The sequence below is a fragment of the Emydura macquarii genome, unplaced genomic scaffold (assembly GCF_026122565.2).
Source record: "Emydura macquarii macquarii isolate MOO-44397 ecotype Brisbane River unplaced genomic scaffold, CSIRO-AGI_Emac_v2 contig_3530, whole genome shotgun sequence".
In the NCBI taxonomy this organism is placed as follows: Eukaryota; Metazoa; Chordata; order Testudines; family Chelidae; genus Emydura; species Emydura macquarii.
In genome coordinates, this window is record NW_027133667.1 from 4,240,302 (window position 1) to 4,254,887 (window position 14,586).

General features: G+C 40.6%; 1 protein-coding gene across 5 annotated transcripts in view; it reads right to left on the reverse strand.

Moving 5' to 3' along the window:
• Positions 1 to 14,586, reverse strand: part of BRAF (B-Raf proto-oncogene, serine/threonine kinase) — a 108,587-nt gene that overhangs the window by 28,306 nt on the left and 65,695 nt on the right. For 4 of the 5 annotated variants that reach the window (XM_067536173.1, XM_067536172.1, XM_067536174.1 and 1 more), the window contains exons 8-9: positions 6,746 to 6,905; positions 3,057 to 3,093 (exon numbers count right to left, since the gene is read on the reverse strand). In XM_067536173.1, the coding sequence (XP_067392274.1) occupies positions 3,057 to 3,093; positions 6,746 to 6,905 (197 nt within the window). Of the gene's footprint in view, positions 1 to 1,501; positions 1,622 to 3,056; positions 3,094 to 6,745; positions 6,906 to 14,586 lie in introns of all 5 variants that reach the window. The other variant, XM_067536175.1, reaches the window with a different exon arrangement.

Below are 14,586 nucleotides of genomic sequence, written 5' to 3' on the forward strand. Positions count from 1 at the left end.
CACTGGTTTTGCGAAGGTGGGGTTTTGTTTTGTTTTTAATTCTAATACTTTAATATTTCCTCTTTTTTATATTAATATTATAGTAGCTAGGCTTTGTGCATTAATTTTACCATTTTTTTGAATTACAAATATTTCAGCTTAACTGTCTGACATTTAAAGGACAGATGCAATGTTCCTACAATGTTATTAGATTATAGATTTTTAGCTGTAATGTCAAAGCTCAGCCAGAATGGTTTCTTCCTGAGAGAGATAAATAGGTTCTTCTACTCAACTTTAAACACAAGATACAGAAATATCAACACAATACTCATCCTTCCATGAGAATAAGGCAGAAGGCTTTAGTTAATCTGTTGTAAGTGATCTAGAAGCCCTGTTTTTCCAGCAAGTATAGTCTGACTACTTCAGATTCTGTTGGCCTGAAACTTGTACACCAAGTCATCAGCCTGCAATCTGAGGATATATTTAATACACTATATTTAATGAATTCTGATTTGTTTAGTCATTTCTGTTAGATGAAAACGGGGTTGCAAATGCCTCTTTTCTAAAAGATTATTGGAACAATTTTCCAAGTGTTTAGTCCATAGAATAAATTGCCCTTAATATTCTGAAACAAAAATCTTTGAAACAGCCAGGATAGTACCATTTGAAAAACATATACAGTATGCACTGGACTATCCATTACTATCTATCCATCCATCCACACACACATTAATATTCTATGCTATTGTTTAATACTTGGTATCTTTGGTATATGAAATCCCAGTGAGTACTCTGGGATTTTGTGCAATACCACAACAGATCCACTGACATCCTCAGGCCTGATAAGAAGTCAAAATGAAAGGGTCTTGTTTAGCAATTTTAGTACACAAACAAGTATTGACTTCAATGGGATTATGCAGAGAACTGCAATAATTGCATTAGTGTCTGATCTGGTCCAGTTTATCTAGACCCCCAACTTGATGTCAGTGCAACTCTCTGAAAACATATGAATCATAACAAGTTGACACTGTATGTGATTGCCAAAAGCCTAAGACCTAACAGAATATCAAGGGAAATGTTTGCAATTTGCATTTTATTTCTTACGGTACTTTTTTAAAATAGAGAATGTTAAATATAGAAAACGCCTAGAACATTCAATTGACAGTCAAGGAAATTCCAAGTTAAGGATGTCACTATGTCCTTAGCCTCATTTCATTGCAATCTGAGATCCCTGCAATAAACAAGCTATGTTAGGGACAGTATGGAAACCTTAACTCTGAAATTCCTTGCTTTAGAAGCTTTATGTCAAATTTAACATACAGCAGTTGCATATGTATAAAGGTGGAGGTGAGTATGTGTGAAAAGCACATTCAAAGCATTCCAGCCAGGCCAAGCAAAAAACTGAGGTGTTTTTGTAAACTCACACACTTACATACACACGGTGTGAGGGTGAGGCACAAACAGCATCTGTGGTATTACTTATTTTGTTTTGGGTGAAAACGAGAAAGAAGAGCCCAACTACCTCTGAACACTGGGCCAGGCTCAAAATCAAACACTATTTCACTGGGGACAGAATGTAGGAGGGGACTGGGAGTCCGGGATTGGTATTTCCGAAGACAGCGCATCAGCTGGTTCAAAGGGGCTGTTAGAGAGAAAGAGACGGGCAGGCAGAGACAGGAAGACAGACACACAGAAGAAATGAAAGAAGTTATGGGAAATAACTAGGAGGCTTTGACTCCAATTCATGGATTGCTTCTGTACTTTGAAGGAAAAACCTTCTCCAATTATTAAAAATGTACTTTCAAGAATGGGAATAGCCAATTGTTCTCAGATGCCAAGCAGACAGCTCATGACCAAAGTTAAAACTGACATGATAATACGACATTTAAATGCTGGACATAATGGGCAAAACTTGTTGAAAGCCACAACTACCAAGACATACAAGATAGTCAAAACTGGCAACTTCTTTATCAGTAAAAGTTCATGGATTTAAGGGGAAGTGGGGGGGAAGGAGCGGTACTATAGCCAGCCTAAGGAATGATAGCTTCTGAACACACAAAGCAGTAGCCAGCTACTAGTTAACAGATACAGATGACAGAACCAAAGTCAGCTGTAGCTTACGGTATAAGATCTTATTAGCCACTGAACTACAGAGATCAGGCTAACTAAGACTTTTCTGGGGGTGAAGCAGGTTAACAGGAGATATCAGGCCTGTTCATTATTTGGAGCTGGGTGAATGGTCACAGGCATCTCCTCTTTATTAGGAGTCAGCTATATCATCTCAAGGGACTAAGTACAGCAAAGGAGACGTTTACACAAGGCTTTGACAGCCAATGCTTAGGGTTCTTCTTGGGGAAAGCAGACTTCACAGTAGTGATTGTTGGCTCATGTGTGACACATGAAGAAAAATGATAATTCTGCCTTTTGTCATTAATTTTGCTTTAAAAAAGAGTTAAGGCTGTCTACAGTAGTGCTGTTGAAAGGCACACAAGAGATCAGGCTTTAGTTTGAAGTCATAATTACTTGTTCTCCAGGTTAGCAAAGGCATGCAATACAGCAAAGCAGCAGCTTCAGCTGGGGAGAGGGGAAGAAGCAGCTCAAGTATCTCATGCCATTACGAGACACAGCAGTTTATATGGCCAGTTCACAAAACATATTGACAGACTTCAAAGGAAGTTCCTGATGACTCCTTAGGTGGAAGGGTAGTGGTTGGCATAAGGGGCTTTGAGAATGGGATGGGAGGTTTTAAGTGTATGTTGAGGGGAATCCTCAATGCTCCATCAGGAACAGAGGGGATTCCCCTTCTCTAGAAGTAAAATTATTTTAAAACACTGGCTACTACTTCACAGCCTTTCCTCCTTCCCTCTCTCCTACTCCCAGAATGACTGGTGAATGACTGAAACTCTTATCAGACAGACGCTAAATATCATAGATAAACAAATGTAAATAAATTTCACTGCTCTCTTCACATTTCTCTCTGTGTCTGTGTTTGGAGGAATGAAGTAGTACAAAGGGGAGGGGCTAAAGAAATCATGTAATTACATTTAGTAAGAGAAGATAGTTCTAAGACTACTTACCTCCCTCTCCTCGTAACCCCTGGTCTCTAATCAAGTCCTACAAACAAAAGCACAAGTGTATGTGTCTAGTTCATATGTTATTATTTGTATCACTGTATTGCCTAAAAGCCCCCATCAGAATTGAGGCTTCATCACACTGAGCATTGCCCAAAAACAAAAGGCCAGCCTTTGCCCGAAGAGCTTACAATCTAATAATTACAGTAACATGCAAAGTATATATATAATAATGTATGAAACGTTACAAAAAACAACTTAATTTCAAATAGTGTAGTCCAACACTAACCTGAAGTACAGGCTAGTTAAAATAGATGCATACTTGTAGGTATTGATTTAGGCCTGCAATTAGTCAACATGAAAGGGGAGAAATTGAACCAAATCAGGAATAACCTTTCCAGTTATGTTGTTTGAAACACAAAATGCTCTTAAATGTCATGTCAGAAGCTGGGACACCAATTTCTTAAACTGAGGATACCAATTCACAAAACCTTTGTTTAATCTTTTCCTGTAACAAGGTACCTGATATCTACACCAATGGCACTCAGTTATTTTCAAAGATGTTGATTGATTTTATCACGTCTCCTTAGGTTGCAATGTGGTATGCACTGATTGTGTTTGCTACAAAATATCCAAAGACCACAACTCAGCAATTTTACAAGTAGTAGTAAACCACAAGTTTGAACAGAGAAAAGTCATGCAAATTCTCTTCACACATCACTTTTCACCAATAAGCTTTAAATGTTTGAATCCGGAGACCTAGTGACCCCGTAGGTTAATGTACTAACCTTTTGCTCTCACTTAGATCACAGGTTCAAGGAGTTTGCTTATTTTTATGTTTTGGTAGCTTTGCTGCTAAATCAAAACCATTCAGCTGACAGCTCAGTGATTTTCAGAGGGCAGGCTAACGGACAGGTCAGGGCACTAAAAGCCAGGATTCAGGCGTTAGTACCCCAACACATCACCAAACTCATCCATTTCATCCTCACCTATAACAATTTTAAATTCAACAACAAATGCTTTGTCCAAACCGTGGGAACAGTCATGGGTACTAGAATATCTCCTCAACATGCCAACCTCTTCATGGGCCACTTTGAGGAAGAATTTCTGGATAAATGCACCATGAAACCAATGATATGCCTGGGATACATTGATGATATTTTCATCTTCTGGACATAAACTCCCTCACAGATTTCCACTACAACTTCAACCACCACCACCCATCCATTGCACCTTCTCTAGAACATTCCCACACTAGTATCAACTTCCCGGACACCACAATCAGCTTCAACAATGGAACCCTACAGACAACTACACACGTAAACCCACTCCACCTACCTTCATAGGTCCAGTAACCATCCCAAACACACCAAGAAATCTGTTATCTACAGCCAGACACTCAGATATCACAGAATATGCTCTGAAGAGAAAGTCTAGGATACACACCTTAACACACTTAAAACCACTTCACCAAACCAGTGGTTCTCAAATTTTTTAAATGGAGCCCCCCGTGGACTTCTGTCTCACAATCGCACCCCCCTTCCCCTGAATTGTGCCCCCCTTTCCCACTTCTGAAAAGGGAGGCCCTTTCAGGGAAAAAAGGGGGGCGCTTCCTATGCTGTAGACCCTTTTTTCCCTGAAAAGGGGGAGTTCGGGGGAAGGAGGAGGTGCTTCTTGCACTGTAGGCCCTAACAATCGCACTCCTCCTTTCCCCGAACCCCCCTTCAGAAAAAAACAGGGCCTACAGCACGGGAAGCGGGGCAGCAGCAACACAAGGACCAGTGGCAGCAGGGAGCAGCAAGCACAGGTAGCAGTGCAGGAAGTGGGGAGCGGGTGCAGCAGTGCAAGGACAGAAGCAGTGTGGGGAGTGTGCCTGGCAGTGGCAGGGGGCTGGCTGCTGCTGCAGGAGGTGGGCAGCAGTGGCTGCTTCCGTCTCCGGGGAGCGTGGAGCTGGACTGGCTCTGTTCCCTGCTCCGCACACCCCTATGATCCATCTCATGCGCCCCCACTTTGAGAACCACTGCACCAAACAAGGACACTCCACCAGAGAAGTAGATGGGCCATCCATATACTCTGAGAGAACCTGCTTCAATAGGGAAATAAAGCTCCCTCCCACCACATACCCCTAGTTGTTACCTACCACCCCACACTGGGACCCACACGGGGTATCATTAAAAAGTTACAACCCACACTCAGTGGAGACCACATCCTGAAAGAAAACTTTTCTGAACCCTGTTTTATTGTCTTCAAACACACCTCCAAGCTCCTCGCAGACAAGGACACACTAACTCAAAGCAGCACCAGACCCTGCCAGAACAACAGAATGCAAAACAAGTAGATATCTCCATTGCTACAATGATCAATACTCCTTCCAAGATCCTACAGGCACCTATCACAACATGTAGTGTACCTCATCCAGTACACTGAATGCCTCCATATCAACTATGTAGGTGAAACCAATCACTACACTCTCAAATGAACTCACAAAGAAAAATGATAAAAAGAGAAAAAACACCGTATCACCTGTGGGTGAACACGTCTCACAAAAAGGTCACTCTATATCTGACCTCTCAGTCCTCAGCCTCAAAGGAAACATCTATACCTTCAAAAGACGAGCCTGGGAGCTTAAATTCATGACTTGGCTAGACACTAAAAAATCATGGACTGAATAGACACACTGGATTTATGTATGGCCTATTACAACAATCTGTACGCCATTAAACCTTTGCCCCCTGTCCCTGCATTTTCCCCTCCTTCCCCCCCCCACGACTGGAAAGATGTTAACGGGCCAGTTCACCTTGAATGATCCCTTGAAAATGTGTGTTAGCTACTTATGCTAAACAATCTGTTCCACCTTGTATTTAGCAGTGACACTCTGAGTACATTTCCCAGACCTGAAAAAAAGCTCTGTGTAAGCATGTCTCTCTCACCAACAGAAGTTGGTCCAATAAAAGATATTACCTCATTCACCTTGTCTCTCTACGATACAGGTATGTGTTAGAAAAACTAGCAAGATACTGGTGAGATTAGCAGTTTGCATAGCGCTGGCCAACATTATGCCTACTTCGAATCAATGTACTTGTCCTTCATTTTCATAAGTGTTAAAATTCAGCCTCCAAAATGTCAAAGGATACAGACAAAAAAATTCAAGACAATCACATTGTAGAAAATTATTGGAGGTTCAAGGAGAATGTTAAGGGTCATACATGCAGGGCAATAAGTCATTTCTGAGATTCAAAGCAGCATCTGGTAATTTCATATTCAGTTTATTGCAAAAACCACATCTTCCAATGCCAGAAACATTATTCCCATTGTAAGTGATACAAGAAATCAAACATTTAAAAGAACATTTTCAACACTTGGGAGGTCTTGCAACAGTTATTACTGGCTTTTCAGGATCATCATTATGGGGCGGTGGTAGCAATAATAGTTCAGGCATTGATCTTAAAACTGAGAAATTGTTTGTGGCAGTGTGCTTGCGTGGAGAATTGGGAATATGATTGTCAAGTGGGATTCAACTCTGACTTGTAAAAACTCTTCTCTTGTTACTTAGGATTTAGGAAGATTTGAAGACAAATAAACAAGAATTTCTTTAGAACAATAGCATTTGTGTGTGTATGTTACGAGCTCAGTGGCATATATTAGGAAAGCTGATCAACTCCACTGTTACTGATCAAATGTATATTGATACTTACATCAATATTGACAGGCTCTATTGTATTGATGTGCACATTGGGTGCTGAAGACGAGCGATCTCGTTGCCCAAATTGATTCCGATGGTCTTCATCTGCTGGTCGGAAGGGCTGTGGGATTGGAATGGATTTTGAAGGAGAAGGACTAGGGAGAATTGGTGGTCTGAGAAACAAAGTCAAGGAAAAAGAGGATTTAGGTGTACAAATGGCTTCAAATATCCTATAGTAGGTGTGACAAATCCTTTTCTTTTTAACTATGATATATACAAAATGTCATTTCTTTAGTAGGCCAGTATAAAGACCTGATCAAAACCAATTTATATATAATTGTAACTAATCCCTGCTGTATGAGCTCCCTAATTACAAAATGGCGAAATAAAATGTTCTGGGGATAAAGCATAAACAATCTTTACTGCATCTAGCTACCTGGGTCAATCCCTTGATGCTGGGAATCAATGAGGCCAGATGCACATTGCAGAGGATGGGCTACTCCACAGCTTCTTATAGTAAGAAGCAAATGTGATACCCCTTTTTTAATGGTAACCCAATGAGAACTAAAGTTAATGTACTACATCAGTGTCCTGTGTTTGAATAATCTCACAGAATAAAGTACATATAAGAATAGGATTACTGTGCAGTAGAGATGGACTGAAAACTATCAGTTAGCAAAAGTAACAATTAATGTTACAGCTATCATTGTAATTGGAATTATTAGTAGCAAACTAAAAATAAAAATACTAGCTTTTAACCTCTGAATTCAGTAAATCACTTTGAACATTTAAATATTTTAAAACATTTATAAATGTTACAATTACTGAATTGGAGTTTGGTTTTGAAACATACAGTTCAGAATATTTAGATCAGTTTTTGAGGAAAAATAGCTGTTATGGGTCATTAAAATGCAACTAAACCTTAACCTTTGATTGTAGAGTCCTGTGTCATTTACTGAACAGAGAAAGTATCTACTTGTGCTTATCTTTTTATTAGTAAAAAGTAGGGTTGTCAAGCAATTAATTGCGCTGTTAACCAATAATAGAATACCATTTATCTAAATATTTTTGGATGTTTTCTCCATTTTCAAAAATATTGAATTTCAACACAATTACAATTGTAACTGCAGTGCCATGCGAATGCCTGTTCTCACTTTCAGGTGACATTTTAAAGAAGAAGCAGGCAGCATTATCTCCTGTAAATGTAAACAAACTTATTTGTCTTTGCAATTGGCTGAACACGAAGTAGGACAGAGTGGAGTTGCAGGCTCTAAAGATTTACATGGTTTTGTTTTTGACTGCAGTTATGTAACAAAAAAAATCTACATTTGTAAGTTGCATTTTCACAATCGAGATTGTCCTACAGTACTTGTATGAGGTGAATTGAAAAATACTATTTCTTTTATCTTTTTTACAGAGCAAATATTTGTAATAAAAATAATATAAAGTGAGCACTGTACACTTTGTATTCTGTGTTATAACTGAAATCAATATACTTAAAAATGTAGAAAAACATCCAAAAATGTTTATGATAAATTTAAATTGGTATTCTATCATTGTTTAATAGTGCGATTAAAACAGCAATTAATCACAATTAATTTTTTTAATTGAGTTAACTCAAAACAAATTAATCACTTGAGTTAACTGCAATTAATTGACAGCCCTAGTAAAAGGGCAAGATGTCACTTATCCATCTACTCTGGTTAAAGGTAGTAAATCAATATTTGCCTCTTATTCAATTCAAGGTCAATCACTGCTGGGTCTGTTAGTAAGATTCAATGAATTTAGGAAAAAAGCCAATGAGAAAAGCTTGCTTTTCTTCTTCAAAGGTAACTTTACACTTACAGCACACTTGATAGCAAGTAATAGTCAATTTGAACTTACTGCAAACATGTCTTCTCATAATAGAGCAGTCCTCTAGTCTTGAGACTGATAGATGAGTTAACCACAGTCACAAAGGCTAGGACAAGGAAGGGATTTAGAAGTGGGGACAAAGCAGCATGGAGCACCAATGAGGTCCTATCATAAGTCCCCTTAAAATAAATTCTTTCTAATCTTTTTTTGTTCACTGATGTTTAGGGGAAATAGCACCCTACACAGAGAAGGTGGTGGTCTTTTTTTTTTTTTTTTAACCCAAGGAGGATACTTTGAAGACTACTTACTGGCAGAGCCATATTTATTCCATTTTTCATTAGTGATTGTACACAGTTTAGCACAGGCCCTGGAAATAATTTATTTCAACTAAATTATCATGCACTCACTACCCTTCTCCAAAAGCTAAGCAATGGGGAATAAGGGAAAAGCTAAGCAATAAGGGGAAAAGCTAAGCAAGGGAATAAGGGACCCTGAGTTTTCCCATCTAGGATAGCCTGCATCATATTTACTTTAAGGCAGTGATACTCAGAACTCAGTGGTTCAGAAGCCAAATTAGCAATCAACATTACTGCAGCTTTTTTAGGTAGTGTGAATTCATTGTTTCATTTACTATTTTTATTTTCACAGCAAAATGACTAACCAAGTATTCTACAATCGGTTAATAATACTGGTTAATAACTAAATCACACAATGTTTTAATATCATATACTGCAAAGAGCTGCAGCAGACATACTACAGAGCCACTTGCAGCTCCCGCGCCTCAGACTGAGGATCACTGCTTTAAGAAGATGTTTATTAATATTCTTGGTCAAACGCTCTGGATTCTGAGTTCAAGTCTCGAGGGGAGGAGTGAGGGTAAAAAGAGCTTCACTTTCTAAAGGGGAGTAGACCTCTAAGGAGGCTTAAAGGCTTTCCTGGAGCGTTTTGTTGTTGGGTTTATTTGTTTTAGTTTTGGAAGCCTTTTCTCTGGTGTGGGAGGACTGCAAAGAATCTAAGCAATTGCTTAGATTATCTTTAGGGGGGACTCTGATGTAGATGTAGGAGAAAGAGGTTGGCTAAGAAGAGGAGTGCAGGTGCAGGCTCCTTCCAAGCATGATCTCCTGAAAAGAAGTGAGTAGCTGATTATGGGATGTAACATGACGTCAGCTGTATCTCATTAAGGAGTATCTCCAGGCAGATAGGCACCCTGAGAGGGGCACTCCTGACGGGTCATAGGCTACCAGTGTTGAATGTGGCACTTCTGGATTTGAGTGACTAGTCAGAAGATTGGGGGCAGTGAGTTCTATGGCACAGCAGGTTCCTGGATTCAGGGTGGACTCCTTTCAGCCACGGTCTGGCTGCAAGACCCACAGGCCCTACCTTTGTTCATGTCTGCACTGGGCATTGCTCCACTATCTGTGGGGCCCTGGCCAATTCATCCCCTCAGATGACAACATGAGAAGGGACTTCAGCCCATTCACTTGGCATTGCTGAGGGACCATTCATTAAGCAGTAACGTCTAACAAATGTGGGGGAAGGGGAGAAAAAGAGAAGCGCAGCAGAAAGGATAGTCATTATACTTTGGGGTGTGACCTTATCTGTGTGTGGGGTTGAGGTGCAGCTCTATCCCCACAGCCTACAGTCTGGGTACAGACTGCTGATAGGGAGGGGAGGAGAAAAGCAGCAGCAGGGGGGAGAATGGAGAACTGCTCACAAAATCCAAGGGGCAAGCAGCCTAAATCAAAAGACGAGCTCTTTACTGTGGCGCACACACAGCAGACTGGGGCTGTTATGCACTTCCAGGGCTCATAAAGGGGGGAGTAGTTTGTGCGCCAAATTATGAGAGTCTACGGCTCCTCTGGCCTTTGTGGGTGTGGTTAAACACCTGTTTCCAGGCTGTATGAGAAGGGAGTTCTTTCTGGGCATACTGGGGGGTTTGCCACATTATCCAGCACAGTTTCTTCCCAGGCCCATATACATATCTTCCACTGTAAGGACCTTTAAATCAGTCATAAATAAAATATTCATGGCCTACATGGCAAATGCCTGGCACATCCCTACCCCCTAAAAGACACTACTGTAACTCCTATAATCATAGAAAACAGACTGTGAATTTCTACAGTGCATTTGTGCTAAGATGATGAAGTCCTGTTCTGATTCCTATTTTATTGACATCACCCGTAGGAATTTCTGTTAGCAAGAAAAGTAAGGTTCAATCTCCCAAGGAAGGAGAGCATGCCTAATCTATTGCACTAATGAAACAGTCCAAGATTTAATCTTTTGCTCACTGTCATAAAGATCAACACTCCCATGGACTTCAAGTGGTGCAAGTTGAAAGCCACTAAGAATAAGAAGGCAACTTGGATATATGACTGTAAATGACCATTAGTATTTCACAGATTTTACAGAACCACAACACCCATCCTCTCCTCACACAGCGTCCCCAAAATATTGAGAAGCCTGAAACAATTTTTAAAAAAAAATATAATTGCCTTCTAAAATTCAATTCACCATACAAATACCAAAGGCATTCAAGTCTTAATATGGACTGTCCATGTTTCCTTACACCCATTATTGTGACTTTCCATGTGCTTAAGGCTTTGTCTACCCGGAAAAGGTTATCTCACTATAATTATATAGATATAATAAAAGTGAAAGATTGGGTCCAACACTGCTTTATCTAAAGTGCCTTAAGCCACTTTGTCTGTGAGAAATAGCATCCACACAGAACTATGATTTTTCAAAATACGCATACAGTTTTCTGGGCATATATCTCAGGGTAGAATTTTATGGCACTAAGTTCCGTGCATTATAAAGTTATTTATTATAGCAGATTGTGAGATACCTACTGGAATTTTGGGACTTGGGTCAAACTCCCATGATTCCTTCCACTGTATCCCACAATTAGCCTGTTGTTCATTAGCCAGCACCACTTTTCAAAGTTTCAAACTGATTTTCAAACTACAGCCAGACAGCATGCTGAGCATAGCAACCCTAACCATCATTAACACAAACAGGACACTCCAGATGTATTAGCAATCAAGCAGGTGGCTTTGGAGGACATGGAAGATCATAGAGCCCCATGTTTTTCATAAATACGAAATAACACAAAACAAAACACTGTGTAAACGAAAAGAAAATGAAAAAACTCACCCCGTAGCAGCAGCTCCTGTCCACAGGCGAAGGCCTGGCTCACCACTCTGGGTGTTGTGACCTAGTAAACATAGTCGTAGTACCCCGAGTAGGGAGCCAAGCCCAGCCCCTGTAGGGCAGGAGCTGCCACTGTGGGGTGAGTGCAGGGCAGACTTGCCCAGGGTCTCCCACTCCCTGCGGGCAAGACACACACACACCCTTAGGCCAGACCCAACCCCTCTCCCACCTCCACCCCCAACATGGATAAAATGAATACAACAAAAAATTCCCAAAAAATAAAATGATAAAAAAATAAAAAGAATTTCATGGGGATCTAAAGTGCATCACCGCTACAACCACCACAATGCCATGCAGGTACTACTAGAAAAGGAGCAGCTACTTCCGCAGCTATTTCTTCATGACATTTTCTGGGATAGGTGTCACTCGGGGCAGCATTACTTGTGGCCCCAGCCAATCAGCGCTGACTGGGGCAGGCTGGGACAGTGCTGCAAACCTTCAGGATGCAGAAGGCCTTTCCTAAGAATCTGTGGAGAACTCAACCTGGAGTTGTAGTTCTGGACCACCACAGTGAGAGTCCCCTCTTCACATGGAGAAGTATGTGGCCACCGCCATATGGAAGATCACCATCTCCAACTGTACCTGTCATAGCTAACCAGGTCAGTGTCTCTAAATTGGCTGTACAGAGACTTTTGGAACATTATTAACAACTAGAAAGGATGCCTCAACCAAACGTCCCTGTGGTCCAGGGAACTAGGTCACAAAAGCATTGTGCTCGTACTTTGAGAGCAGGATGCAGTAGAGGAAAATATGTGTAATATAGTGAATGAAATGAATACAATGTAATGTATATGGCTTGTGAATTAATTTTATTAGGAATGGATGTTGTTAGGAAGAGCTGGCTGAAAAATTTAATTGATATAAGTGCAATGGTAAACAAAACTACTGATTTAACACAAAAGAAAGTGCAAACTTAAAAAGAATTAAAACAGTACAGAAGTAACCAAAGTATAGACTGAATGCATGTTTGTTAAGATAGGGCCTCAAAAACGTATAAGTGGGGATCATTGGTGTTCTCCTTGTCTTAGGAGTGGAATGGTGTGGGGAACTCTCTCTTTCTTGCAGTTGGGGAATGAAAGGGGGCTCCCGTCCCAGTACACTGTGTTCTTAATAGGCTGCAGGACAGGATTAGGTTAGAGCTTTACACAAGAGTACAGCACCACATTGGTTTCCAGCAAACTTGTCTCTTTCCACATAATGTCCAACATCCTTTCCTGCAAGTCTCTTTCTCTGGTCAATCAGTCCATGTGCTCTCTTGACAATTTCTCAGCATATGCCCTGTTGTCCTCTCTCTCATTGCTGTCCTGCCACACAAATCCTTCACTCCATTCCCCTAGGGTTTTTTGCCCTCTGCTGGGACTCATTCATGAGGTCACCAAACATCCTTCTTTGTCCTCTTTCTCTTCCCTCAGAGGTTTGCCAGGAGCTCAGCTACTGATAACACCCCATTCGATGTGAGCTGTTCCATGTCACATGCTAGGAGAACAGAGAAACCATATAAGTAGTAACTATACCAATAGAATAACCACCATGCCAAAAATGACGTTATTTCTCTCCAAATTTTCTCACTTTTGGAATTCCATTTCCTTGCGTTCTTCCCAGCCTGGGGTACGCTTGGATATAATACTTTTGTGAAGTCATTTTTCCTCTAGCAGGGGTCCCCTGCAATATGATATAGCAGCACCTTTCAATTAAAACTATCCTTATACTTTGTCTGTGTGTGCATGTTTGTTTGTTTGGGGATGGGAGAATGGAAGGCGTGTGTGTTCTCATGGGACAGGCTAGTAATTGTTTGTACTCCCCTGTAGCCTGCCCTTACATTGGTGGATATTACTCTCAGGCATATCCCAAAGAGGCAAAGTAGGGTCCTGTTCATAAAGCAAAGAGACGACCAGGAAGATATGTAGTACTGTTATTGTTCCCTGAGCTGTTCCTGGAGTGAAAAGGAAGCATTATCTACATGACATGTTTCATACATGTGTACCTACATGCATTACCTACATGATGTGTGTGTCAAATTATATCATTATCTTTGCTTAAAATTCTTATCTGTAATGCCATCTGATAAACACAAAGCACATTGAAAAATAAACAGAATTTTGCAGCTGTAGTGCATGTCCTGCAGTGGCTTTAACAATACAATGTGCTGCAATAAAGGAGTGCTTCGTGAAAAAATTACATGCCTTTTTATAACACCTGCCACCATAAATGCCTTCAAGTTGTATATAACACGAAATGCTTGAAAGAACCTCTAGTGGCCAATTTATCGTGTTTACCTTCACATATGTGAAAAAGGTCAAGGCAATGACTAACCTGTGGTCTTACATGAATTTTCTATTTCTTGCTTTTTCTTTCTCTACATTACCTTGGATGCCATGTGTTCTTGTATTTTTCTCTGCCATCTAGTCACTACCTTGTGTGCAGCCACACGGGTACTGGGGGGTGGGAGTGGAGATGGTTGAGGGGTAGAGAAATTTAACATCAAGCAAAATAGGGAAGAGGAAGTGTGGTGTGTTTCGTCTGTGGGCATGGGATTAAATATTCTGTGTGGGAAGAAAAGCTGCTTTTAACAATTTGTATTTCCAGCTTCCATGCTGTGGGGACCAGAGAAAAGCTGAGTAAGCCAAGGAGTAAGGGTGTTGCAAATTGATGGACACATCTGCCATCTGCTATAGCAACATCCACCTAACATGGCGGCACACAGCCAGATCCAAGAGCGAGGTTTCCAAATCCCCCTTAACAGGCATCCTCCTTAATGGAATGGATAATAGTAATATAGCACTTAATACT